The sequence below is a fragment of the Cavia porcellus genome, unplaced genomic scaffold (genome assembly GCF_034190915.1).
Source record: "Cavia porcellus strain 051 isolate PalLab524CR breed Dunkin Hartley unplaced genomic scaffold, mCavPor4.1 scaffold_25, whole genome shotgun sequence".
Lineage (NCBI taxonomy): Eukaryota > Metazoa > Chordata > Mammalia > Rodentia > Caviidae > Cavia > Cavia porcellus.
Window position 1 is genome coordinate 32,702,050 of NW_026947508.1, and position 27,591 is coordinate 32,729,640.

At 37.8% G+C, this 27,591-nt stretch overlaps 2 protein-coding genes across 12 annotated transcripts in view; one reads left to right on the forward strand and one right to left on the reverse strand.

Moving 5' to 3' along the window:
- Positions 1-77: 77 nt before the first annotated feature.
- LOC100725795 (zinc finger protein 69 homolog) lies at positions 78-27,309 on the forward strand. 9 transcript variants are annotated; one of them, XM_013142642.3, is made up of 6 exons: positions 78-216; positions 1,625-2,062; positions 3,544-3,629; positions 19,782-19,908; positions 20,223-20,321; positions 26,077-27,309. In XM_013142642.3, exons 2-6 carry the CDS (start codon positions 1,936-1,938, stop codon positions 27,207-27,209), a joined length of 1,572 nt encoding a protein of 523 aa, XP_012998096.2. In that variant the 5' UTR covers positions 78-216; positions 1,625-1,935; the 3' UTR covers positions 27,210-27,309. The 9 variants fall into 9 exon arrangements, with proteins under 9 accessions (XP_012998096.2, XP_003462337.2, XP_023416835.2 ...); XM_003462289.5 differs by having other exon boundaries at positions 20,226-20,321; XM_023561067.2 differs by lacking the exon at positions 26,077-27,309 and adding an exon at positions 22,758-25,627.
- The window catches only part of LOC101788068 (uncharacterized), a 28,040-nt gene continuing 5,177 nt past the window's right edge, over positions 4,729-27,591 (reverse strand). For 2 of the 3 annotated variants that reach the window (XR_010043109.1, XM_063236179.1), the window contains one exon: positions 17,149-17,284. Coding sequence is in view for 1 of the 3 variants with exons in the window: in XM_063236179.1 (XP_063092249.1) it covers positions 17,246-17,284 (39 nt within the window). In the remaining 2 variants the exon portion in view is untranslated. Of the gene's footprint in view, positions 6,616-17,148; positions 17,285-27,591 lie in introns of those variants that run through there. The other variant, XR_010043108.1, reaches the window with a different exon arrangement.

A 27,591-nucleotide genomic window follows, 5' to 3' on the forward strand; every position in this document is an offset into this window, starting at 1 on the left:
GCGGACCTGGGTGGAAATTTGGAGAAGACCCGCCCTGTCCCGAGGCCAGGGCTCCTCGGGCGACAGAGCGCGGCCTGCGTGCGCGCGGGCGCTGCGGTCTGTGCCTAAAAGGCGGGCGGAGAGCGGCGCTGTGACCCCGGCCGGCCCTCGGAAGAGAATTCGGCGCGGCGGCATCTGGCGACACGCAGCTGGCTGTGCCGCGGCCCAGGCCCAGCGGTGAGTACGCGGCCTCCCGCCGGCGCGAGCGCGGGCAGGGTCTTAGTCGCTGTTTCGGAAAGAGGGCTGCACTTCCCTGGGAAGTTTCTGCGCTTCGAGAACGAGACTTTTTATTTCGTCAGGGGCAGTCTGTTTACCAGAGCTCCCATCTGTGGGTTGCATGCAGTCACATCCCTTTCCCCTTCCCCAGAAACTTCAGAAAGTCAGCCCGGCTCCCTCCCACGGCGCTAGGACCGTGGGGTCACCGTGACTGGACCTGGTCCTGGCGCCGCCGTCTACTTAGATGCCGGTTCTTGGAAGAGATGATGGATTGGGGCGGTTCTCAAGTTTGCCGGCCGTAGACAATTCTGCAGTAACTCTTGACTGTGTTTCCTCCATTTGCGCACATGCCTCCTCCCCCAGTTTTAACATCAGGATTTGTTTGACCAGTTCAGTGTAAAAGCTCTGGGTTCTATCTCCTGTACCATCAAAAATGTATAAAAGAAAAATGTTATAATATTGTTAACTTAAGAGTTTGCTTTATGTTTAGCATTGTCTCAGTCAACATTATTAACCCTGTGAAGGACAGTTATTACCGCAATCTCATAGATGAGACGAAACTGAAGCTCAGAGAGCCTCACAGCTTCTAGGTACAAGTGTCAGGACTCCAGCCATCTGATTTGAAAGCCTGTCTGCTTAACTCTCAAGTATCCAGGCAGAAGATGCGTATAGCTCACAAGATGGGAAGACAAGGCAGAGCCTGCACTTGTTTTTACATCTTTGGATGTTTATGTGTCTTTGTGTCCATACACATGCAACTGGGAGATAAAGCTGTAGCCAAGTAAATTGATTATATGACATGTGATCAAAACAATACCTCTTGTTTTATAACTGTATTACAGTAAAAGACACATTGCCATTAATACTCCTAAATACTCCCCGTCACCTCAAACACACTCATCCCATCATTCTTACCATTGGGAAACAGTTATGCAAATCTTTTTGGTGTTTTTATAAGGTGTTACAAAAAACACAATGAATCCTGCTGTCAAGTGCCATTCAAGAGAAAGGCAGGTGTGTAAAAACATTATTGTATGTCCTCATGCACCTTGTTCACTGATGTGGTACCGTGCAACTTGGGCTCTTCTCCCAAAGTCAAAATGACCATGAAAGGTAAATGTTTTGAATTGATTCAGGACATCAAGGCAACCATGATAGCCCAAATAAAGACACTCATGAAAGAAAATTTTTCAGAAAATACTAAGAATGATGGAATAAGTGTTTGAAGGAAAGGCGAGTATCTTGAAGGGTCTGGTTGCAAAATCTTTTCTTCTAATTTTTTAAAAGAAGTTTAAAGATTAATCATATTTTTAGATCATACTTTGTACTCCTGGGTTGATGCTGCATCTTTGTTTTGTATCTTTTGCAGGTTCTGGAGTTCTGGACATATGACAGGATCTTCTGGACTGCTCCGCTCCTGCCTTTTGCTCCTCTGAAACAGTATAGAGGCATGTACTTAAAACAGCCCACCTCTCAAAGAAACAACCTGAGTTTTTCAGAGTTGTTGAGAGTCACACCAACCTCTAGGAGCCCCGTGGTCCTCACGCTGCAGAGAACATGCCAAACTCCTGAGGGCAGCAGTTGTGATCTGAGGGGGCCATCTGGCTGTGAAGCCTCTTGTCAGAGGCCAGAACAATTTCCTCACCTGAAGTGGACAAGCTTGGTCAGGCTGGCATCATCATGCCACAACAGCTCCTGATTACCCTGCCCACTGAGGCCGACATGTGGGTGAAGTTGCACCATCCAAGGAAGGCCAAAGAAGGGGCACCCCTGTGGGAAGATGTGACTAAAATATTTGAAGGAGAAGGTGAGCGTAAACTGAAGGGGGGGTCGGGAGGGGAAGAGTTCTCATTGTGGAAAGAACCTTTACGGAGGTGATCTCTTTTGGGAGGAAATTGGGGGACAGGCTTTTAGAGGATGTTATGATCTTGTCACTGTGATAGAATACCTGATACAAACATCTTAAACTGGAAAGAGTTATTTTGGTAACTTTGCAAAAGTTTCAACTGCCTTCATTGCTTTTAGGCTTATGGCAAGGCAGAAACATGGCAGAAGGATATGGCAGTTGAAAACTGCTTGCCTCATAGAGCCAAGAACCAGAGAGAGGGAAAAGCTATAAAGGAAGGGGCTGGGGACCAGACGTAGTTCCCAAGGTCAGAACTCCATGATCTCCCTTCAACTACGCCTCATCTCCTGCTTCACCTCCCAATAAGACCTTCAGATTATGATCTCAGCCTGTCAGCTAGTAATCAAGCCTTTAGACAATGAGTTTTGGGGAATTTTTCAAATTTAAACCATAACAGAAGAGTTACATTGGTGGCTTTTAGAAAGGGGAGAACTATGAAAGAAAATGCTAGTCTCGTGTCCAGGACCACACTTGATTTAATGGTCTGGTGAGGAGTAAATAGACAAGGGAATTTATGTCTCATGTGCTATCTTTAATCCTTTGTAATCAGCCAGTATTTTTGTTGTGTTCTAGCAGTATCAGATCCGGGACTTTGGTCAAGTATCTCGACAGATGAAAAAATGAATAATTTTGTCTAATGCTAATTATTAATTGATCTAGATAGTCAGATTGAAATAATAGAAGGTAGTCTAGAAAAGCAGTTTTTGAATACAGGAGACTGGAAGCTTTCTTCTGCTTGCATAGATAGGAGAGATTTTCATAAAACATGTAGCACTGAATGACCTGGAAGAACTCTTTTAGGTTGTTTTTGTTTTTAATAGAAGATTTAGAGAAAAGATAGAAAATTAGATACCTTGGGGAGTGGTTCAGAGAATGGGGAATATTTAGTCTAAGTGAGGGTTAGAATTATGGTACAGATGATGTCCCGGGCTTAAAGGGGAAAGTTGTCCTTTCCAGTGACCATGCAGCTCCAGGAGGGACACAGGGAGTGGTGAGAGGTAGAGGGCAGCTGCCTAACCAGCCAAATCAATTCTGGAAGTTTGGAGATGACCGTTACTGAGAAACTATGCCTCAGGCAGATCACAGAATGCCTTGAAGTCCATGGTGAACTTTTGAAGTTACTCTTGTCAGTGAGGAGCCTTTGAGGATTTTTGAACAAATGGGTAGCTTAATAGATCTGGACCCACATTGACTATTGGGAAATATTAAAGCTCAGAGCAGTACACTGTAGGTTGTCCTCATAAAGGGAAAGCTTCAGCTGCGCTGAAGCCATCTTAAAGGTCCTTTATCAGTGTTTTCAGAGAGAAGCCTCTTTCCGGTGCATCTGCAGGCAGTTTTTGCGTGAGAGGCATATAGGTCTCATGGTTCTTTCCCTTTCCCAGCTCTGCTATCTCAGGGTACTGGTGAGACCCAGGAAGAAAATTTAGAGGATGAAGTGATTCCTGGACTCCTGACAACAGAATCCCAGGTATGTTGACGTTTTCTCTATCTTTCTTGATACTGTTTCTTGGCTTTTAAGGATATTGTCTTGGCTTTGGGCGGGGGAGGGGGGTTGGGGTGAATCCCACTAACAGAATCAACCAAGGGAACTCAGTGCAAATTGCTCCCCAGAAAACTGGACTTCTATAGTAACAGTGTCCCTGTTCGTAGTAGCTTCCCTCACTATAACTCTTGTTACTCTTGATAAACTGCATCTAGATATGATATCTTATTAATTTTGGTAGAGAAAACAAAGTGAGTGATATTCCAGTCCCTAAAAAACCAACAAATGCCATTTTAGATCTAAGATAAACGTTAGTCAAAGCTCAAAAACAGTATTTGTAAAGGAAGTTAGGCATGATGACGAATGCCTGTAACCCAGCCCTCTGGGACGCTGAGGCAGGAAGATTTTAAGTTTGAGCCCATTGTGGGCAACTTAGTGACTTAGTCTCTGTGTCAAAATAAAAACCAAAGAAAGGGCTGGGCTGTAGCTCAGTACAAAGACTTTGGCTTTCAATCTCCAGTACCAAAATAGAGAACTACAAGAGAGAAGAAAGTTGTGACATTCTTAGTGATACATAGTGAACTGTAAGAGGTACCCTTGGTGTAGTATTTAAGAAGCCAAAGGAGAAATAACGTGAAACAGAAATGATGAGGCTATGCTGCATACCCCTTCAGTTGGCGAGGCAGGAGCAGAAGAGGCCTGAGAGCAGTCAGGACTGTCAGAAAGTTTCCTTTACTATCTGGCAGAAATGAGAGTGAAATAGAAGGAAATTATCTATGTATTCATTTATATGGATACTTAATTTTATTTATTAGTCTTTTTGTTCCTTTTTTTTTTTTTTTTGGTCTTTTTCTTTTTTATCGGTATCGGGGACTGAACTCACGACCACACACTTGCAAGGCAGGTGCTTATGCCGCTGAGCTAAATCCCCAGCCCCCATTTATTGGTCTTTTTGAGACAAGGTGTCACCATGCATTCAAGCTGGCCTTGAGCTCACTTTGTAGCCCAGGCTGGTCTTGAACTCACAACAGTCCTCCTGCCTCAGCCTCCCAAGTGCTAGGATTACAAGCATGCACCACGGCACCCAGCTTTTTTGTATTTATTTTTAAGAGACTAAAACCAAATAAAATAAAACTGAATAAAGACAGTCAAAACAAAACAGTGAAAGTGATACAGGACTTCAAAACAAGATTAATAGGAAATCAACAATGACTACCATAATATACCTTATTATCTTCAAAATAAATGCCCATACCATCAAATATAATAAAATCAAGCCAAACAAAACAGAATAAAACCAATCAAAACAAGGCAAGGAAAATGATACAGGACTTTAATACCAGATAATAGGGCATTAACAATGGCTACCACCTTCCCTTTTTAGACATTTCCTCCTTTTTTAGACTTTCATTTTCACAATATCTGTTGTACATTTTGGATCCCACTAACTCCTTCAGTTTTTTTATACTAAAGAGGTAACATGATGTTCACTTATGTGAGTCTGAACCATTTCACCCAAGAGCATGATTGCAAGTTGCCTCCATTTACCTGCAAGAGCTTTGTGGTTATCCTTCTTTCTAGTGAGTAGCTTTCCATTGTATAAAAATGTTTTATCTTTCTTATGCAGTCTGTGGGTGACGGACAATAAATACTTTACTCCAATCTTTTCTTGAGTTGATGGTTTGGGTTGAGAAGTCTGTCATGATTCTGATGGTCTTTCCTTTATAGGTAATCTGTTTTTTTTTCTCTAACAGCCTTTAATATTCTGTTTTGGGGCTGAATTTCTGGGATTTTGATTATTGTTTGTCTGGGTGTAGATTTATTTTGGTTATGGCTAGTTGGAGTTCTACATGTCTCACTTAACTGCGTGTCAGGTCCTTTGCTCATGTGTGGAAAGTTCTCTGCTATTCCTTTTATAAATAGTCCTGTGTCATATATGTTGACTCTTTGTGTCATCTTGCAGCTGTTGAATTGTTATTTCCTGGTTCCTTGTTATTTTTAAGAGATCTTTCAAAAAAAAAGCGTTCCTTTTGCGATCACTAGCTGCCAAATTATCTTCAAGGTCTGAACATTTATCTTCATATTTCTTTCAAGTGGTTTTGCAGCCTTCAGTGGAGTTTTTAATTTCTTGGATATCTCTTGGAATCTGTTTCATGCATTCCAGTTCTTCTCTATAGTGTTCATCAAAGGTTTCTGTCATTCTCCTATGCTCCTCTTTTGTTTAATCTATGTCTTCTTTAGATACACTCAGCAACCCTTTTATTATGTTCGTCACTTCTTTTACCTGAGATATTATTTCTGTTCTGATTTTTTTTTTTTTTTTTTTTGTCTTTTTTCTTTTTATCGGTACCGGGGATCGAACCCACGACTGCCTGCTTGCAAGGCAGGCACTTGTGCCACTGAGCTAAATCTCCAGCCCCTGTTCTGATTTCTTTTACAGTCTCATGAAGTACTTTCTTTATTTCAATTGCCATCATCCCAGAAATTTCAGGTGTACAACCTCCTGTTTCTTTTATGTCCATGCTTCCTGGACTTGTTCTGTTTGGGCTGGAGGTCTGAGATTGCCTTTTGCTCCTTTGTCTCGACATTTTCCTGGGTTCCTCCAGAGGAGCAGGTTGTGGAGTCTTAGGCACTTCCCATTTTGGCTACTCATCCACAGTGTAGGAGGGTGGATCAGGCACCTGGGTTTCTCCTAACCCAGGGAAGGGTGGGGAGCAGGGTGGGCTTCTCCAATGCATTACTGGCTGGTTCTCTTGTGCTGTGCAGGCTACAGGGCCTTGAAGGTGATGGTGGGCTGCAGACTTGTAGGGATGGGGCTGGCTGTTTCTTCTGCCCTCCCACACTGAGTCCCAAAGGTAGCCTTAATGTGTATGGGGACTGGGTTGGCTGCTTATCCCAGCCTGTGAGGTTGCCTGCAGGAGAATCCGGATGACGGCCACCCATGCATGCAGCGGCTGGGCTCAAGAAAGACCTTTTTAAAGAGAGACCATTATAGACAGACGACTTTTAGGTGAAAAGAAATTGAAATCTAAAATTAGTACATTTGATTTTATCTGAAGTTAGACAGTATAGGATTTGATTTATCTTTGGGCAGTGGTTTTAACTCTTTACAATCTCAGCTATCTCAACTAAAAAGTTTTAGATAATAATATCTGCCTTCTAGGATTGAAATGCATGCCAGAGTTATTTATAACAATAAGTAGTGGTCTGATTATTTAGAGTTCTCTATTCCACATATTCAGAATCCCTTCCTGACATTTATCAGATACTAGATTCTTAGCATTGGTAAAGGATTACATTTTTAAACACTGAAGTACAAGTGACATGCAGGAAATTACACTTAAAGTATATAATTTTGTTTCAGTAGATGTATGTACCATGTAGCCAATCAACAAATAAAAACATTCCAATCATTTGAGAATGTTCCATTATGCCCCTTCCAAATCGGTATTCTACCTCACCTGCTAGAGTGCATGAAATCTATATTTTTTATACTGCATTTGTTTCTACAAGTATCATAAGAGTTTAATTTAAAAAGAATACATATTCTGTAGTAGTTACAGTGTTCTATAAATGTCAAGTTAAATTCATTAATATGTTCAAATCTCTGATAGCTGATGATTTTTGTCTATAGATCCCTTTAGTTTTATTAGCTTTGCTTTATTTTGAAGTTCTGTCAATATGAACACTTATGACTGTTGTCCTCTTGAATTGACTTTGTTATGAAATGTCTCTCTGATGTATGATCATACCACCTTGAATGTACCCAGTGTCATTTGAAATGTCCCTTTTTATCTAATAATGCTTTTTCCTGCAGTCTGCTTTGTCTGATTTAAGTTAGCTCCTCCAGGGTTCTTTTCATTATTATTTTCTTTTTTTGTCTTTTTGAGACAGGGTTTCATTATGTAGTTCAGGCTGGCCCTGGCCTTGAACTCACTTTGTAGCCCGGGCTGGCCTACAACTCACAGCAAAGCTCCTGCCTCAGCCTTCTGACTACTGGGATTATAGGTGTGAGCCATCCATGCCTGTCTGATTATTATTGTTTTCATTGTATTGCTTTTTCTATTTTTATTTTAAACTGTTTCTATACTTAAAGTATAAAAAAGGTGTGGCCTTAAATATAGCTAGATCTTGTCAGTTTAGTCTGTTAGTTGTTAATCATACAAGAGATGATTATTATAGATAATATATATTTGTTGTATATATCTAAGTGTATATCATTTTTGCTGTCTTTTTAGCTTATTAGTACATGAGTACATAATGTTACTATGTTCATAACACATTTTTTTTGTGGGAGTTACGTTTGCAGTATATGTTTTACATTCCTTGTATGGAATTGGTACATGTACTTAATGAGCCACTTCCTTTTTTCTTGATTAATTGTATTAATATGCTTTTGACATACATAATGATCATATCATCATAGGGAGTTTGTACCTGTAAATAATATATCTTTTAATTTTTTTTCCTATTTCTTTTCCTTCAATCCTTTTTTTCCCTCTCCCTTTACAAAACTTTTTTCTATGTTTTTCTTCCATTCATTTTTTGATCCTTATTTCCGCCCTTATTTCTCTTCCCATTTGAACATTTTCTTCCTACTTCTCAATGGCTATCATCCATTTTGGTCTTACTTACCCTTTGGGTTTTTCACACAGAAATAATATGTGTGTCTTAATTTATTTCACTTAAAATTATGTTCTCAAGGTGCATCCATTTACCTAAAAATGTCTTTTAAGTTTATCCTTCTTTATGGCAAGGTACTACTCCAGTATATATAAAAATCACTTTCTTTATCCATTCATCCATTGATGGGCATCTGGGCTGTTTTCAAGATTTAGCTATTACCAACTGTGTGCATATATCACTGTGATACAATGCTTTTAACTCTTTCATGAAGATACCTAGAAGTGAAATAGCTGGGTCAAATGAAACTTGTACTTTTAGTTTTTTGAGGAATCTCCATACTGATTTCTCTATTGGTTGTACTAAATTTTTTTTGGTTGTACTAATTTATAAACTCACCAACAGTGCAGAAGAGTTCCTTTTCCCCCTCAACCTTGCCAGCGTTTATTATTCATTGATTTCTTGATGATAGCCATTCTTTCTAGACTGAGATGAAATCTCAGTGTAGTTTTAATTTGCATTTCTGAAATGATTGGTGATATTGAACTTGGTGATTTTCATATATTTGATTGATATTGGTGATTGTCATATATTTGGTATTTGTACTTCCTCATCTGAGAAGTTTCTGTCCATTTCAGATGCCCATTTTTGGATGCAGTTTTTAATTTTGGGGAGGGTCTAAGTTTTGGAGTTCTCTATATATTCTAGATATTTGTCTGAAGGATAGCTGGCAAAAAATTTTTCCCATTCTATGAAATGTCTCTTCACTATGTTGGTGGTTTCTTTGCTGTGAAAAAGCTTTTTAATCTGATGTAATCCTCGTTGTTGATTCTTTGTAATACATCCTGTGTGATTTGGTTTGTTCAAAAAGTCTTTGCCTTTAATCTGTGTCTTCCAGAGTTTTACCTAGCATAGCAGATTAAGCATTTCTGTTTTAATATTTATTTCTAAAAATATATTTAGATCTTTGATCCATTTCAATTTTAGTTTAGTCCATGGTAAGAGATAGGGGTCTAGGTTTAATCTTCGACATGTGGAAAGTTAATTTTCCTAGCACTATTTATTAAAGAAGTTTCCAGGCATGGGGTGCACACCTGTAATCCTAGCACTTGGTGAGCTGAAGAGGGACAATCACAGAGTTACAGGCCATCCTGAGCTCTAAAGTGAGTTCAAGAACTATGTAGTGAGACCATGTCCTTAAACAAGAAAAAGGGGGAAAAAAGGGAAAAAGAAGCGCTATTCTTTTTTTCAGTGAAGATGTTTTGCCCTTTTGTCAAAAATAAAGTAGCTGAGGGTGTTTGGAGTTGTTTCTGCATTTTCTGTTCCATTGATCATCAGGTCTGGTTTTTTGGCTATTTTTGTCATAGTAGTTTTGTACTGTAATTTCATTGTGGTGCTCCCTGCCTTGCCTTTGTTGCCCAGAAATGATTTTGCTATTCTAGGGCTCTTCTGCTTCCAAATAAATTTTATGATTATTTTCTCTAGTTCTGTGTGGGGTACTCAGTATTTTGATTGGGATTGCATTAAATCTGTGTAAGTTTTGGAAGTATGGACATTTTCATTATATTGGTTCTATTTATCCAAGAAAAATTTTTTTATTTTCTAATATCTTGTTCAATCTCCTTTTTCAGAGTAGTTTTCAATGTAGAGGTCTTTTATTTCCTTCATTAGATTGATTCCTAAGTATTTCGTTTTTCTTGATGCTATTGTCAAAGGTATTGTTTCTCTAATTTCGCTCTCAGTGAGTTTGTTATTTGTATACAGGAATGCTGTTGATTTTGGACTGTTAACTTTCTGCTATGCTACTTTTGGTGGAGTTCTTGGGGATTCCTATGGTAGATTATCGTATCATGCACAAATAATGATAATTTAACTTCTTCCTTTCCTATCATTATTCCTTTTATTTCTTTCTCTTGTTTAATTGCTCTGGCTAATGTTTCCAGAACTATATTGAATAGGAGTGGTAAAAGTGGGCATCCTTGTTTTTTCCTGATTTTAGAGCAAAAGCTTTCAGTTTTGATCATTTAGTATGATGTTGGGTGTTGGTTTGGTACAGATGACTTTTATTAGGTTGAATTAAAGACCATCTATTTCAATTTTCTGTAGGGTTTTTTGTTTTTTGTTTTTTGGTATCATTAAAAGGGTGTTGGGCTTTTTCAAATGCTTTTTCTGTGTCTATTGAGTTGGTCATGCGGTTTTTGTCCTTAGTTCTCTTAATGTGTTGTATTAACATTTATTGGTTTGCACGTATCAAATCATCCCTGCATCCCTCCCTGGTCAAGGTGTATACTCTTTGATGGTTTGTTGCATTCTGTTTGCCAGTATTGTAGGATTTTTGTGTCTGTGTTCATTAAGGAGATTGGTCTATCATTCTCTTTTTTTAGTTGGATCCTTCTCTGGTTTGGGTATTAGGGTAATACTTGATTCCAGGAATGATTTTGGGAGTGTTGCTTCCTTTTCAGTTTCATTAAAGAATTTAAGGAGTAGTAGCCTTAAACCTCTAAATTTCTTGTAAAATTCAGTAGTGATTCCACCGGGTAGTTTTTGTTGGTAGTTTTTAATTACCTCATCAATTTCATTGACTGATACTGTTATTTAGAATTTTTTTATCTTTCTCATATGACTTTGGTAATTTGTATCTATCTAGGAATCTGGCCATTTCTTCTGAGTTTTGTACTTTACTAGAGTATAAGTTCTTGAAGTAGGTGCTGATGATGTTCTGGATTTCTGCAGGATCCATTGTCATTTTGCCTTTTTTATTCCTAATTGCATAAAGTTGAGTTTTTTCTTTCCATTTTTTATAAGATTGGCTGAAGGTTTATCAATTTGACTTATTCTTTCAAAGAACCAGCTTTTCAGTTCATTGGTTCTTTGTATTGTTTTATTAGTCTCAACTACATTAATTTTGTTCAGATCTTTATAATTTCCATGTATGGGATTTGGGTTTAAGTTGTTCTTTTCCTAGAAGGTTGAGGTTCAACATTAGGTTATTTATTTGCGCTCGCTCTGTGTTTTCGATGTGGGAATTCTCCATTATAAATTTCTCTCACGGAACTTGCTTTCATTGTGTCTCATAAGTTCTGGTATGCCATGTTAGCATTATTGTTTACTTGTAGAAACTGTCTAATTTCTTCTTTAATTTCATCTGATTCGTTGGTTGTTCAGGAGGGTATTACTTAATGAGGTATGGGGTCATATCCTGCTCTCATCTTTTTTCATTGTCTATTTTTAAAATTCATTTTCTATATCAATGCTTGTAAATTGCTATGGTATGTAGCTTTATTACTAGTATCAAGACCTCATTAGGAAATAACTACTTTCAGAGATGTCTTCTAGGCATAGCTGGCTTTTGGCTTTTGAGTCTGCTGCCTGTTTGGCCTAGCACACAATTCTTTGATACTAAATAATGCTATTGTTTATGACCCCCTAGACAATCTCAGTATTGGCATATAAGGAAGAACAACTGATCACAACTATGTCACCTTGGCTACAATAGTACAATCAGTAATAACACTATCATCAGGCACAGTTGAAAAAATGACAAATTATGGTAACTGTTAATTTTCCACCTGTAAGCATAGCTACAAATGTTATAGTTTTATAACAAAACCTAAAACAAATCAGGAATTATATACCATAAATATTCCCCCATGGGAAGCAACTGTATCCTCAGGGGACAAAATTTAAAAGGGATATAAAAGAAAAAATAGAATAATAAGAGAAAGAGTTTAGAAGCAATAAGCAGGAGAAAGGAAGGTTACCCATGCTTCAGAAAACTGGTGAAAAAGACAAGGGGAGAAGAAAGAAGAAAAAAATTAAAAGAACAAAATAAAAACCTGAAAAACAATGTTCATACTTACGAAAAAACAAAAATAATCAAGAAAAAAAAGAGATTTTTGTGTGATTTCAAGCCTGTGGTTGTCTTCTGGAGTATACAGTTTTGTGGTGTTTAGTGTGTGTTTCTGTTATCCCTGGTAGACAGATAGCGCCTAGATCCATGCTGGATTATCCTAGCAAACCTGCAACAGAATTAGGGTACGTGCTGGATAATCCCAGCAGTCTGAAATAGGATTAGGGCAGGTGCTGATTGCAATACTTTCAGCTCTACAGACATCCTGGCGTCTGGTTGTCAGGTTGGGGCCTGAGTTGTTCAGCCTAAAACACTCCAGGTGTCTCTTGCCAGCCTGACCTCGGCTCCCTGACCTTAGACATCTCCTACAGTTGTCCCTCATCCAGTCACTGTGGGATTTCAAAAGTGGGAGCCCCTGAGATGAAGCAAAATCAGGACGACTCTAAGTCTTGAGCTCAGTTGGCCTTGCCCTAAAATTGTGTTGAGCCACACCATTTGACCCCTCTCCAGGGGACAAGGCACACTTGGACCTGGGTCACTCATCAGCTGTTGTACACACTGGAGGCCTCTGCAGTCACTCCCCTATCTGTGTCTCTGAAGGTTCCATCATCTCATATGCTGTGGGCCGGAGGCCAGGGAGAAAGTGTAGTTTGCCACCTCCTTTTCCTGTTTCATCCTTGTCTGTCTCTTCCTTTTCATAGTAGGCTACAATTTTTCCTTCCGATGCTTTCTGGGTTCTAGGGATCTGCCACCTTCCATCTTTTCTTCCCCAGGTTATTTTCCAGTGTCAGAGAATTCCAAATATCAGAGACTTTGATTTGTTATTGTTTACTGGTCTGCCATCTTCCCAGAAGACCTAATTCTTTTTTTTTCAATCCCTTATTCCTTTCCTTCCTCTCCACTCCCTCCATGTTTTGAGCCTCTTCCCCTTTAAGAATAATCTGTCTCCCGACGGCCTATTATTTATCTTTTGTTTTTCCTTTATTTTTACTCTGGGTTTCTCATATAAGAGAAACAATGTGATATTTAAGCTTGTGTGTCTGATTTATTTTATATTGAGGGCTGGTCAGACCCTTGGATATCTGTTGGAAGAGGAGGAATAAAGAAAGAAAAAAAAACAAATTTCAGGTCTGAGGGAGACCTGGAGGCATTCATCTCTAGAGAATTGGCTTGGCTTTCTCCACTTTGATTGGCTAGCAACAAATGCAGGGGCAGAGGTAGCTTGTGTTTCATGAACAGTAACTACAGAAAATGCTTAAGTAAGGATTAAATTAACAAGAAACCAGATTTCCTCTAAACCTAAATGCCTGTATTTTGACAACTATGCTCAACAGATGATGCTATTTTGCCTCAGGAATGCTGGATTATTAGCATTCTGCCCATTCCGGGGGCCTGCAGCTTTCTCTGTACCTCCCTTTTCCTGAATCAGGGTCACACCGAGGTTGGGACTTAAGTCACATAGTGGGACCCCCCCCCCATAATCTGTCACATAGCCTGGTCCCCAACATTTGTACTTATGGCCTCAAGGTTTATCAGTTTTTCTACAGTTTATCTTTATGGCATAGTAGTGCTCTATTGTGTATAAATACCACATTTTCTTTATTCATTCATCTTTGACAGAAATATGGGCTGCTTCCAAGATTTAGAATTGTGCTGTTATTTTTTAAAGATAATAAAATCCAACAGAACAAAGCCAGTCAAAACAAAATAGCAAAACTGGTACGGAACTTCAAGGCAGGATACTAGGAAAACAACAATAGTACCACAGTATATCTTGTTATCTTTGCAGTAATTGTCCATTCAAATTAGGTATAGCAAAATCAATCCAAAAACAAAACAGAATAAAACCAATCAAAACAGAATATTGAATAAGTCAAAACAATTAGAACAGAGACCAGAGAACATGGCGGACAGACAACAGCAACTACCAGAGGCTCTCTGAAAGGTTCGGCTCAGAGGCCAGAAATAATGCGGACTAGGGAGACACGAATCAGTAGAGATATGCTCTGCTGACTCAGGAACGAACTGGGCTGAGAGAATCCAACTTGGAATACAGTCCTGGCGCTAAAATAGGAACAGAAAAATCTCGGTGTGGAGGCTCGACTCCGCGCCATCGGAAACCGGTTTGGATTTCCCGCCGTGCGGCGGCCGGCTATCTCCACAGCGGCTCAGCAAGGAGAGACGCGCCGAGCTCTGGGAGCGCCGAGCTCTGGGAACGGGAGAACGGAGTCGAAAAAAAAAAAAGGACGGACAGAGGTGTACACGAAAACTGACTGGTGGCGAGGTGAGTGAGAATCTGACCCCCCACCACAGTTTGACTCTAGCGGAGATCTCTCTGGGCGCCATTCCCCTCAGACGGGATTGGAGAAAAGTGCCTGGCCTGAGTGACGCTGCTGGCGGACTCTCTAGGCTAGACTAGCCTAACCCAGATCCCAGAGCCGGACGATGGCCCGGAGGAGCGACTGACTTCCGCGTAGGCTGCCTCCTCCAACTCCCTGGTGCGCAGCGGTGGGCGGGAACAACTAGCCAGCGCAATTTGATCAGGCTGTGGCTGACAGGCAGGGAAGCCGGGCCTCCTTTGTAAGATTGCATTTTATAAGGAACAAAAAATATGGGGAAGGGAAGCAACAAAAAAAGCTCCTCGGCCCCCAATCCTGAGAAACAGGCAATAATGGATGCCGCACCAGTATACATTAAGCACCATATTGAGAGCCTCATAGACCAATTCAGGAATGAAGTTATCAATGATCTGAAGCTAGAAGTATGCAGAATAGTTAGAGAAATGCTAAACACCACCCAGGAAAAAACAGATGGTGGAATGGAAGAACAGAAAAAGAGGGGAGAATTGCTTGATGGAGAAAACAGAGAAAGCATTGAGTATGTGAAGCAGGTTCAAAGGGACTATCAAGAAATTAATAAGTCTATACAAGACTGGCATAACAGCTTGAAAGAAACTAAGGACAGACTATCTGAACTGGAGGGCAGACTTGAAATATGGGAGAATGAAATGAAAAACTTCTTAAAAATAACAAAGAAACAAACAGCAATAATACAAAGACAAGAAGATGATAAGAGGAGCCACCACTTAAGGATTAAGAACATAGAAGAAGAAGTAGGGACACAAACAAGTGAATTACAAAAGCTACTCACAGAAATAATCCAGGAGAATTTTCCTAATTTAGCAAAAGGTAAAGATACTCAGTTGTATGAGGCATACAGGACCCCAGCTACCTACAACCCTAACAGAGAAACACCCAGGCATATAATAATAAAAATCCCAGAAATTCAATACAAGAACAGAATATTAAAAGCTGTAAGAGACAAGAAACAGATCACTTACAAAGGAACACCCATCAGAATTACAGCAGATTTCTCTTCACAAACCATCAAATCACGAAGAGCATGGGGGGAAATAATTCAAGCTTTGAAAGATAATAATCTCCAGCCAAGATTGAGATATCCTGCACAACTGTCCCTGGAAATTGATGGAAAAACGAGGTGCTTCCAGGATAAAGAGGAACTGGGGGAATTTGCAACCACCAATTCAACTCTACAGAAAGTATTGCAGGATATTCTAAAAAAAGAAAAATACAAAGAACCCAGAAATAGTGGCAGGGAGGCCACAACGAATGGAGCAGAGAACAAAATGAAGAAGACAAACTGACAGCTACTGACAGAAAAAGAGCTCAACAGAAATGAGACAGAGAAGATTGGATGATAGGAACAGCTATTTTTGAGAAAATGACATCTTAATAGGTAATGCTGATTCAGTACCATCTTGTTTTGAAGTCTCATCTAGCTTTTGTTCTTCTGTCTCCAATGGTCTAACCAGGTTGTATCTTATTGGATTTTGTTATGTATGTTAGTATAAGCAAAAACCTTTTAAAGACAAGGAGATTATACAGAGACCATTGTTCATTTTCTGTTAGTCAATTCCAAATACTCTATAATGCTGTCATTCTCTTAAATGGTTTTACATTGTTTTGATATACTTAATGCTACAGTATATGAAGTTGTACTCAAGGACTTCAGGGAGGGAGTCAATATGGTAACTATTTTTAAGTCGGAAATATCTGGTGGTGAAACACTATTCTGCTTAAAAGGTTATGTCTTGATCTGCCCTGTTTCGCTGTTATGCCCTCTTTTTCTTTTTCTCAATCTCCACTCCATTATATACTTTTTTATTGTTATCCATTTAATTAAAGGGAAAAATATAGCAGGATATAATATAGTAACCCACTTTGACTTTCTATTTTCTCGATTTGAAGCCCTGTATTACTCTCACCATCTTGTTTTTGACTGAGGTTCCTCTATTCTGTTTTGCTGAATAGTATCAGGTTCGAAAGTTTAGGCATCAGCTGAGAAGATAATGAGATTCATTATAACGCCCATTCTCGTTGACTTCTATCTACTTTTGAAGACCTACAATATCTCCAATGTTTTGGTTTTGTCGGTTTTATCCTTTATGGTTTTGTTCAATAGTATTACAACTAATGATATAGGCAATTCTATTAGAAATAGCGGGAGGCATTAGGGTAACCATTGTTGATCACCTTGTATTATGTTTTTATATTATCTATTATATCCACCCTTTTGACTTGACCGATTCTGTTCTGTTATGTCACATTTGGTTTTACTCTCTTCCAAAAAAGCAATAAGAACAGTGGGAGCAATGAAACCCAAAAGGTGTAATAGTCACTGTACAAAAGAGAGGAAAAGAAAATGCTCTAAACTATATAACTGCATGTATATTTAAATGTATAAGACAGAAAATGATATCACAGAGTTCTAATGGATCATTGAACAGAACTGTTTGCAGTATCATTGCTGGAATGTCCACTCTACAAACTTTAATTCTGTGACTTGAACAATTATTTCTAAGATGGCAATATGTAATCTATTAACTAGTGATTTCCTACTGCGCATTTTTTTCTTCTGTAAATCTGTATAACTTGTACCCTTCACTGTTTTTCTTATCTTTTCTTTTCTCCTTAAATAAAAATAAAAAAAAAAAAAAAAAAAAAAAAAAAAAAAACAATTAGAACAAACCAAAACCAAAACAGTGAGAACAATATTGGATTTCAAAGACAAGACGAGAAATCCCCAATGTTTGCTATCTTGCATCCTGTCATCCTCCCAAGAGATGCTGAGACTGCTGCTCCCAGACCTGCAAAATCAACCAAACAATACAAGCATTTAGTTTCTTTATGTACCTTAGTTGCTGTCAACTCAACCTGTGCTCTGAACCAGCAGGTTGCTTGTGGTGGTGGGGCTTTGATTCTCACCCCTCGCACTGGTAGGTTCACGGGAGGTGCTGAGTTTTTTCTTCCTGAAAACCACAAGGCTTGCCCGGCTTACCAGAAAGGCTGGTTCGTTGGCTTCTTGTTGGATCCTCCCAGTCCCAGCACGGCCAAAATTGTGCTGTTGTTAACATGGGTATGCGTGTATCTCTGTACTCTTGGGAAAATACCTATAAGCTAGGTCAAGTGGAACTTCTAGTTTAGTTCTTCCTTTTCAGTTAAATGGAATTAGTTTTTAGCATTTTGGGTTTTCTGATGATTTCTAAGGTATACTTTTATGATTTGCTTTATAGTTTTATCACAGTATTAAATTTTAATATTACAGTTGCTTTGAATTAATATTACTTTCATGATTATTACAAAAGGTTTGTATATCTCTGTTTACTCTTTCCCATTTTATGCTGTTGTCACCATGCAATTTACTTTACATTCTATAAACCGCAGAATACATTGTTTTTATTTTTACCCTTTTTTCCCTTGTTTTATGGTACTAGGAATCAAATTCATGGCCTTACACTTGCCAGTTAAGTCACTGTACTGCTTAGCTACATCCCTGACTCTTCTTTGGTTTTTAACAGTAAATTTTATAAAAAATTAAGACAGAGGAAAAAATGAGTGTTTCATATTTGTCTACTATTTAATAATTCAGGTACTCTTCATTTAAAAAACAGTTCCAAGTTTTTTCCTTTAGTCTAAATAATTTTATCATTTTTAAGTGGTGTGGGTATTCTGGTGACAAATTCTCAGTTTTGTTGATTTAAATATGTCTTAATATTGTCTTTCTACTTGAGAATCTTTTATATATGGATCTAGAATTCTAGGTGGAGTTTTTTTCTCTCAAACATTTAAATTTTCTGTTACCTTTTAGCTGGTGTTATTTCTGATGAGAGCTTACCTGTTCTTATCATTTATATAACGTGTCTTTGTTTCATGCCCACTTTCTGTTGTATTTTTGTCTCTTTTTCTGCCTACTTTTATGATCTTTTCCCTTATCTTTGCTTTCAGCATTTTACTGTTCTGTGCATAGCTGATGGTGTTGGTTTTGTTGTTTTGTTTTTCACTTTATCCTTTTTGGAGTTTGCTGAGCTGATTGGATCTGTGAACTGATTTGTGGTCTGTCCTTTTGGAAAAATTTCAGCCATTATTTAAATATTTTTTCTGCCCATTTTCTTGCCTCCTGAGATTCTAATTACATGTAAATTAGACTACTTACTAATAACTGAGAGGTTTTTTTTCCTCTTGTTGTGCTAGTTTGAATAATATCTGTTAACCCATTAGAAGTTTCACTGATGTTGTTTTCTTGTCTAAATTCTTTATGCCATTCAATGACTTTTCAAGTCTTATGTTTTTCACCTGTAGGTGTTTATATTTTTCTTAAGTTAACTATATGAGTTTATCTATTCTGTTCATATTTTATTGGAAATTCTTTAACATATGTTTTAAATATCGTTTTGAAGTTCTTGTCTTCTAATTCCATCTGCATCTGCTTGTATTTTTTATTTTCTTGATTTTAGGTCATATTTTTCTTCTCAGCTCTAATTTTTATTATAGTTCAGCTATTAAAGAAACAGTGGCATATGATACGTTAAATGTGCGTATAGTTTTAGGTATAGTTTTGTTGTTGTTGTTCTGTTTCTAAAAGACACTAAGCCATTCTGTCTGGTAGATAAGATGAAGGGCAGTTTATTATATTTCTCCTGGTACTGTGGCAGAGCTCTGGCTCTGATGCAGCTTAGTTTTGAGTTTGTTTCTCGTTAGCCCAATTGTTAGTGCTTCCCACCACTACCTGGAGGCTGATTTTTATTGTTTTTTCAATATTTAAGCTAGAAAGGGAGTAAGCTACCGTGCAGTTTCATTTATGTTAAACTGCAGATGGGCTGCAGAATTCAAACTCAGAATATACAGATACTTGTGAAATAAAAGGAAAAGCATCTCTTCTCTCATGCCACCTCTCAGCACCCATCCTCATCCTCTAGTCTCTCATTCCCTAACCTGCTCCACCCCTACTGTTCACTTTTCTGTTCGTTGAGAAGCAAGGATGTTCTTACCTGAGGTCCTTTGCATCTTCCTGGAACGCTTGTCTACATTGCTGTCCCTCATTGAATCTATGTCTCTGGCTAGATACCATCCTATTAGAGCGGCTGTCCACAAGGACTCTGCACAAGAGACCATCCTGACCCTCACCAGGTCTCTCCTTATTCCCTTTATACTACTTAATTTTTTCTAGGTCAAGTCTATCCTCTATGTTTAATGTAATCCTCTTTGGAGAATCTAGACAGATACATGCAAGACTCTTGGTAAAATTAGTTTGAAATCTCTCGGAATGTGGAATACTGTCAGAAGGGAATGTGTTTGATATTGTAGAATCTGTTGAACTTCAAGGACATATCTGTGGACTTCACCCAGGAAGAATGGGGACAGCTGGCTCCTGCTCACCGGAATCTGTACCGGGAGGTGATGCTGGAAAATTACAGGAACCTGGTGTCAGTGGGTAAGGATGGGCCATACATCTGTCTAGACACCTGAATTTTTTTTTTTTTTTTCTGGCACTTGAATTTACAAGTGTCAGAATTTCTAAATTATTGATATAGTGAATTACTTGTATTAGAAATGTCTTATTCCTTTGGAAACAAAGCCAGGGTATTTCATTCTCCATCCTTGAGGAACAACTTGGGCATATAGAGCTAAAAGGACACGCCCCATTCTATTTTCAGAGCTTCTACCAGAAGCTGGAACTACATCCTGGAGATGTTTCTTAGATATCAGCATAGACATTCATCTGTTTTTTTTCTTTGACTCCATAAGCAGGATATCAGTTCTCCAAACCTAGTGTGATTTCACAGCTGGAGAAAGGAGAAGAGCCATGGATGACAGAAAAAGAAGATCTAGGGAATCCCAGTGCAGGTGAGACTATGGCAGATGGTGCATTTGGTATGTGGGCCAGAGTGCTCAGGGTCCACTTAGGTTGTGGGAAAGACTTGGGCCACCAGTTAGGGTGTGCACTAACCCTCCCTATGTTACCCTTTTTGCTCTCTGAGCCCTCTTAAAAAGTCTCTGGAATTGGAGTTAAGAGTTTCATTCTTATTAAGGTACAATTTGATTTTGCCTTTCTTTAGTGTCCTAAGGTCTGCTGATTTAAAGCTCCTTTCTCTAAACAGTTGGCTGTATGTGACTTTTTACAAAGAACTGACTTCTTTTCAAGGCTGTCATTACATTTTACAAATTTTTAGTTTTTCTTTACTTTCCCATCACCTTTTATTTTAGAATCTCAGCTCCAATTTTCATTCTTTTTAACTCATGTATCTTACTATTTGTAATAGCTACTTCATGAAAACTCCTACAAAGGAAATTAACACAGAATCCCTTTTCACGAAATTCAGTAGTTTTTAGCGATCCCCTTAAACCTTGATGTTATTATGAAACATTTTAGACATTCAGAAGGACATAGAGGACACTACAACACATCTTTGTATAGTTTTCAACTGGATTAAGAAATAAAACAGCTGAAGCTCCACAGTTCCCCTCCTATCTTTTTTGATGGAGACCACTATTTAGCAGCTCTGAGCAGAATTTAAAATTAATCAACTGGCTTTCTATATTTACTCATGATTCTGTCCCAAGCCTCGGCCCTTGCCTGGAGAGGGCAGTGAATTCATAGTAAGTGAACCTCTGTGAATCATTGGTCCCGGCTGAGACTGTAATGGTCTGTGATGCAGTGATGCTTTAAAGACCAAGACAAGGCCACAGCAAGGACACCTAGCTGTGACCCAATTAACTAAATAATCATTTCACTCCTGCTGAAACTGTCTACCTGGAGATAAGATGGTTCTAATTGGCAGAATTTACTACTTGGGAAAGTCTTTGTATTGACTCCTAAGCCTTGCTCAGTCTAGCACTTACCTCAGTATCCTCTTCCTTTGTTTGAAAACCTAAAAAATACTGGCTACCAGAGTTCTTTGTGTCTACCTCCAAGAAATCTCAAATCCCACTAGAGGGTTTTGATCCTCCCAGGGCCCTAAAATTAAACCATTTGCCATCTGCTCATATAGGAGATTGGGGCCAGGCCAAGACCCTAATACTTTCTTTTGTTAATAGTAGCAAAGTTTCATTAAAGGTAGGAAAAGAGACAGATTCTTCAGAGCAAGTTTGGGCCAAGTAAAAGTAGGAAAAGAAGCATACTCTACAGTGTGAAAATGGGCCACCATGCAAGAGAGAACAGAGTGGCAAGAGCTCAATGGGGAGTGTCCTTTTTATATCATCTGCTGCTCAGGCTGACATCAGGTCTAGGCCATCCGACTGAAAACCTGCTTGAGTTCTGGTGAGAAGTCCATGTGTAGGGCTTTGGGAACTGATCTGCTCCTGTATCCTGAGATTTTGTGATTAACAGGTCCCTCCTGCTTTTCAAAATAACCACTCTTTTTGAGTCTGTTTTCATTCCCACTTGTCTCATACTTTCACTGCCAACATGTAATGCTAAGCAACAGCATTCTTTTACATGTTAGTCTTTAAATAAATAGTATATGTATTTATTTTACTTGCTTTTCACAATCAACACTTATTCTCCATGTTCTGATTCATTAATTTCCATTAAACTAATAAACTACTATTTATTTATCTGTATCTTTCGGGTGAGATAAACACATTGTTTCAAAATGTTGGGATTACAAAGATGCTGTGGTTAATCTTCATGTACATATATGCTGATATATATATGCAAGTATCTAAGAGAGTTGGTAAAAGCAGAATTGTAGAGTCATGGAACATGCTGCATGCCTTCATTTTCCTAGGTATTTCCAAATTGCTCTTCACCAATCTGTATACCTATCTGCAGGTTTTGAGAGTTGCTAGAACTCAGGGCTGGGGATATAGTTCAGTGTTCAAATTCTTGTCCAGCATTTCCAAAGCCCTAGGTTCAGTCCCTAGTACTGAAATAAAGACAGTTCAGTAGCAGAGCTCCCAAAATTTAGCATTTTGGTCAACACATGGGATTGTCAAACTAAAACTTTTATAAATTCAGCGAATAAATATGGTATTTTTTTCACTTTCCTGATGCTAGTGAGAAGCAACATTTCTCATGTTTATCAACCACCTACCCAGCATTCTTCCTCTGTAAACCATCTATATATATTCATTGCCAATCTATTATTTTTCTTTCATTATATTGATATATTGCATGCTCATTCTGGATACTAATCCATGATAGCTTTGTTTTGCGAATGTTTTCTCCGTCAGTGGTCTGTCTTTTACTTTTTTATGGTACTGGGGACTGAACTGAGGGATCATGCATGAGAGCCAAGCACTGTGACATTTAACCACATTCCCAGTCCTTTTTATTTTAAGACAGGGTCTTTCCAGGTTACACAGGCTGACCTCAATCTTGTGATCTTCTGACCTCAACCTTGTGATCTCCTGCTTCAGTCTCCCAGATAAAAATAGAGGCTTTTAAAAGTTTTAAATTTAATAGGGCTGAATTTATCAGGTTTTTTTCTTTTGTGCTTTATGCTGTTATCTTTTATTTTGCCTATAGATAACATACATGTTCCTCTCTGTACTTATATTTTTGAAGTTTGACTTTTCATGTTTAATTCACATGGAATTTATTTTATATAGAATATTAAGTGAAAACTTAGTTTTAACTTTTTCCACATGGATAGTTTTCCCAGGAATAGTTACTACTCTTCCACCTGTCAAGTTTCTTTATATGCTTGGGTTTATTTCACAGATCTTTCTAATTCATTTCACTCTTTTATTTTTTTATTCCTACTTTAATGGTAGGCTGACTTAATTAGTATATTGCATAATGAAACTTTTACATTGTCCTTTTCTATATGAATTATATAAACAGTGCATTCAAATTACACACATACGAACACAAGTGCTCTGCTAACACTTTGGCTAGAATGGAATCAAATTTCTAGATCAGGTTTTTGTCTGGTTGGTTGGTTGGTTGTTTTTTTTTTTTTTTTTTTTTTTGGTACCAGGGATTGAACTCACAACTTTGCTTGCCAGGCACGTGCTTACGCCACTGAGCTAAATCCCTGACTTCTAGATCAATTTTGAGGACAGTTAACATTGTTATGATATTATTACTAAGGAACTTAATACTTGTTTAATTTTTGTTCAATAAAGTTTCAGGATTTTTTTCCATAAAGATATCATACATATTGTATGTCTTTTGCTAGATTTGTCCTGAAAAATCCTATATTTTGTTACTATCATAGATAGTAAAGTTTAAAAAAAATTGTTTGCTTGTTGCTTGTAATAATTGATTTTGAATACTGATCTTAAAAAGGCAACCATCTTGCTTTATTGTGTTATAAATTCTAGTCATTGTATATTCTCCTGTGTTTTCTCCTCTACAGTTTGTAATAATGAATATAACAGAGGTTAAGGGTGTAGATCAGTGGTAGAGCATCTGCCTAGCATGTGTAAGACCCTGAGTTTGATCTCCAGCATCACAAAAAAACCAACTAAAATAATAACAAAAGCTACCTTGAAAGTTCTTTTCCAGCCTCTGGATGAAATGTCAAAGAAGTCTTATAGATGGCCCATTATTTTTAAACAAGAGCAGTCTTGATTTTAGGAAAATAATTACTGAATTCAGTGAAATAATAACAACTCCCATTTTCACTCCCATGGAATCTTGTTTCGTCCTCCTCCCTCAGGTTGGGCCTCCTTAGGGTTGGGTACTGAACTATGGAGGGTGCACAGGCTGCTGCCTTTCCCTTTCCCTGTTGTTTTCCTTCCCTCCTCCCCTCTTCATGACCAGAATCAGGGGCCCACAGAGCATGGACTTTATTATTGCCTTTATTCATTTAGAGTTTGGAATTCAAAAGTGATAATGAACCTTCTGAGTTGATCAAAACATAAGTTATATTTTTACATGAATGCAGACCTGTCAGCTGAAATACTGGTAATGGTACAACAAATTATCAAGTAAGAAAACCAGTCAGAATTGTAAAGTATATGTTCCTCGAACATTGCAGTAGTGTTAATGTAGCAGTTTGGATTTGTTTCATGTTTCCTTTGAATAAATAAAATTTCATGGATATATTAATAACTATGTAAAGCAGAACCACATGCACATACACTTAATACAAATTTTAAGAAGGAACAAAATACTATTCTTGTCAGTGTTCTTAGTTCAACCTCTGTGTTTTGAATTAATGTCTATACTGCTCCTGCTGGAATGAGGAGAGGAACATCTCATTTTTCTAAGATGTTTTCCCAAAGTGATAGTCAATTGAACAATATTTTTTAAAAAATAGCACTGAAATTTCATTATTTAGTAATAGTAGACAGAATAGTACTAATAAGTCAAAATGGATTAAAAAGCTAAATATTAAACCAGAAGCACTAAATCTACTGAAGAGAAAGTAGGTAGAAATCTTGAAGACATAGTAGACAGAGTTCATTAACAAAAACAAAACTGTACAGAAAGTTCTTCAAAGAATCAACACCCAAGATCTCATCTATTAAAAAGTTCTTGTACATCAAAAGAAATCACTAACCAAGGTAGGAAGAAAACTCACAGAGTGGGAAAAAATTTTACCCAAGTATCCTTCAGACAAAGGACTTCTATCTAGGACATATAAAAAATTGAAAATAATCAGACCCCCCAAATTCAAAGACCCAGTCTAAAAATGAGCATCTGAGATGAATACACAATTCTCAGATGAAGAAATACAAATGGCAAATAAATATATGAAAACCTGTCATTCAAGAAATGCAAATTATAACACCAAGATACCATCTCCAGAAAAAATGGCTAAAATCAAGTAATCAGCCAATAGCAAATGCTAGAGGGGTTGTGGGAGAAAAAGGAACCCTTTTCCACTATTGGTTGGAGTATACACTAGTACAACCACTGTGGAAATCAGTATGGAGAGTCCTAAAAAATTGGGACTAGAGGTCCCATTTGATCCAGCTTTTCCCTTTTTGGGTATTTTCCCAGAAGAATTAAAAACATCATACCACAGCAATATGTATACAGTTATGCTTATTGCAGTGCAATCTGTAATAGCTAAATCTTGGAAACAACCAAAATGCCCATAACTGAGGAACAGATTGAAAACATGTGGTATTACATACCAGAGTACTACTCTGCTAGTAGACGCAACTAGAGACAATACTCACAAGTGAAATAAACTTACATGCGTAAACATTGTATTGTCTCCCTAGTTTAAGAAATGGAAAAATAAGATCCAAAATGAATAATATATATTGTGAAAGGGAAACCTCTCAAAGAGAAAGAACAACTGGGATGGGTGAAAGGAGAAGAGAAGAAAGGGAAATGAAAAAAATATCCCAAAGATAGACAGTTATATTGACTTTAGTTCATTTTTTAAAAGTTTACATGTCTATAGTTTGTAGTCTGAACAAGTCCTTTGAAGATCAGAATACATCATTTATTAACCATTGTTAATTTCATAGTTTTGAAATTCTGAATTATTGGTTTTTATTGTTTTTCCTCTTTAAAAGAACAGCACTAAAGACTCTAGATAGATTTTATTGTGTTCACTGTTTGTTGATTTCATTTCTCATTACTTTTCCTGGCTGTATATTTAAATATATTTGCCTATATCTCTATTACCAGTACAGAACTGATTTTTTAAAGCATAATGAATATGAGTTACTTGCATTTTTTCATTTCTTTCAGACTTGAAAAGTAAAACAGAAGTCAGCAAGTCAACCTCAATGAGTGACATATCCCAGGAACAGTTATATCACGGAATTATAATGGAAAGGTTCATAAGTAATGATATCATTTATTCTGCACTGAGAAAAGTCTCCAGATACGATGCTTTAGATGGACACAAGGAAACCTATCAGGCAGATGTGAGACAAGCCATTTTGACCCACAAAAAGAAAAGCAGAGAAGCTAAGAAATTTGGGGAAAATACTGTGAGTTCAAGTGTTATTTTAGAACAGAAGCAATATAAATATGACACTCCTAGAAAAAGGAACAAATACAAATTAGACTTGATTAATCCAATGAATTGCATAAGAACAAAAATCTATGAATGTAATATATGTGAAAAAATGTTCAAACAACCCATTCACCTTACTGAACACATGAGAATTCATACTGGTGAGAAACCTTTCAGATGTAAGGAATGTGGAAGAGCCTTTAGTCAAAGTGCATCTCTTAACACACACCAGAGAATCCATACTGGTGAGAAACCCTTTGAATGTGAGGAATGTGGCAAAACCTTCAGACATCGCTCATCACTTAATCAGCATCACAGAACTCACACTGGGGAAAAACCTTATGTATGCGATAAATGTCAGAAGGCCTTCAGTCAAAACATAAGCTTGATCCAACATTTGAGGACTCATTCAGGAGAGAAACCCTTTACTTGCAGTGAATGTGGAAAAACCTTCCGACAGATTAGACACCTCAGTGAACACATAAGAATTCATACTGGGGAGAAGCCCTATGCATGCACTGCATGTTGTAAAACCTTTAGTCATAGAGCATATCTAACACACCACCAAAGAATCCATACTGGGGAGAGACCCTACAAATGTAAGGAATGTGGGAAAGCTTTTAGGCAGAGGATACACCTTAGCAACCATAAAACTGTTCATACAGGAGTGAAAGCCTATGAATGCGACCGTTGTGGAAAAGCTTACAGGCATGATTCATCTTTTAAGAAACATCAAAGACATCACACTGGAGAAAAACCTTATGAATGCAATGAATGTGGAAAGTCCTTCAGCTATAATTCATCACTTAGCCGACACCATGAAATACACAGGAGGAATGCATTTCAAAACTATAAAAAATGAAATCAGTGATTCTAAAACTTTGAAATTTCAGGTTTGAGGAAGTGATATGATGGCAGCTTTTAATTTTGTCCACTGTATAAATAAACACTACATTCATAAACTGTCTGCCGATACTTATATGCAAAAATAATAAAACCCGATCCTTCAAATTAAATTCATCATTATGGAAAATTCACTACATAATTTTTTTCTGATTTTGTGGTGGCTTATTATACCCATAGGCATTCACTGATTTACAGATCAGTGTTTGGGAACTACTATTGCCACCCCTACATTTTAAATTCAAATTTTATTTTTCTAATGGAAAAAGCTATAGACAGTATGAAGTTCAGGAGGCACAGTCAGTTGTATATGGTAGAAAGCCTCCTTCGTTTCCCAGGGA

Coding starts and splice junctions, on each gene's coding strand:
- LOC100725795 (XM_013142642.3), top strand. CDS start 1,936: ATGCCACAACAGCTCCTGATTACCCTGCCCACTGAGGCCGACATGTGG. Junction 3,630..19,781: donor TCCTGACAACAGAATCCCAG/GTATGTTGACGT, acceptor TTGATATTGTAG/AATCTGTTGAACTTCAAGGA. Junction 19,909..20,222: donor CAGGAACCTGGTGTCAGTGG/GTAAGGATGGGC, acceptor TGACTCCATAAG/CAGGATATCAGTTCTCCAAA.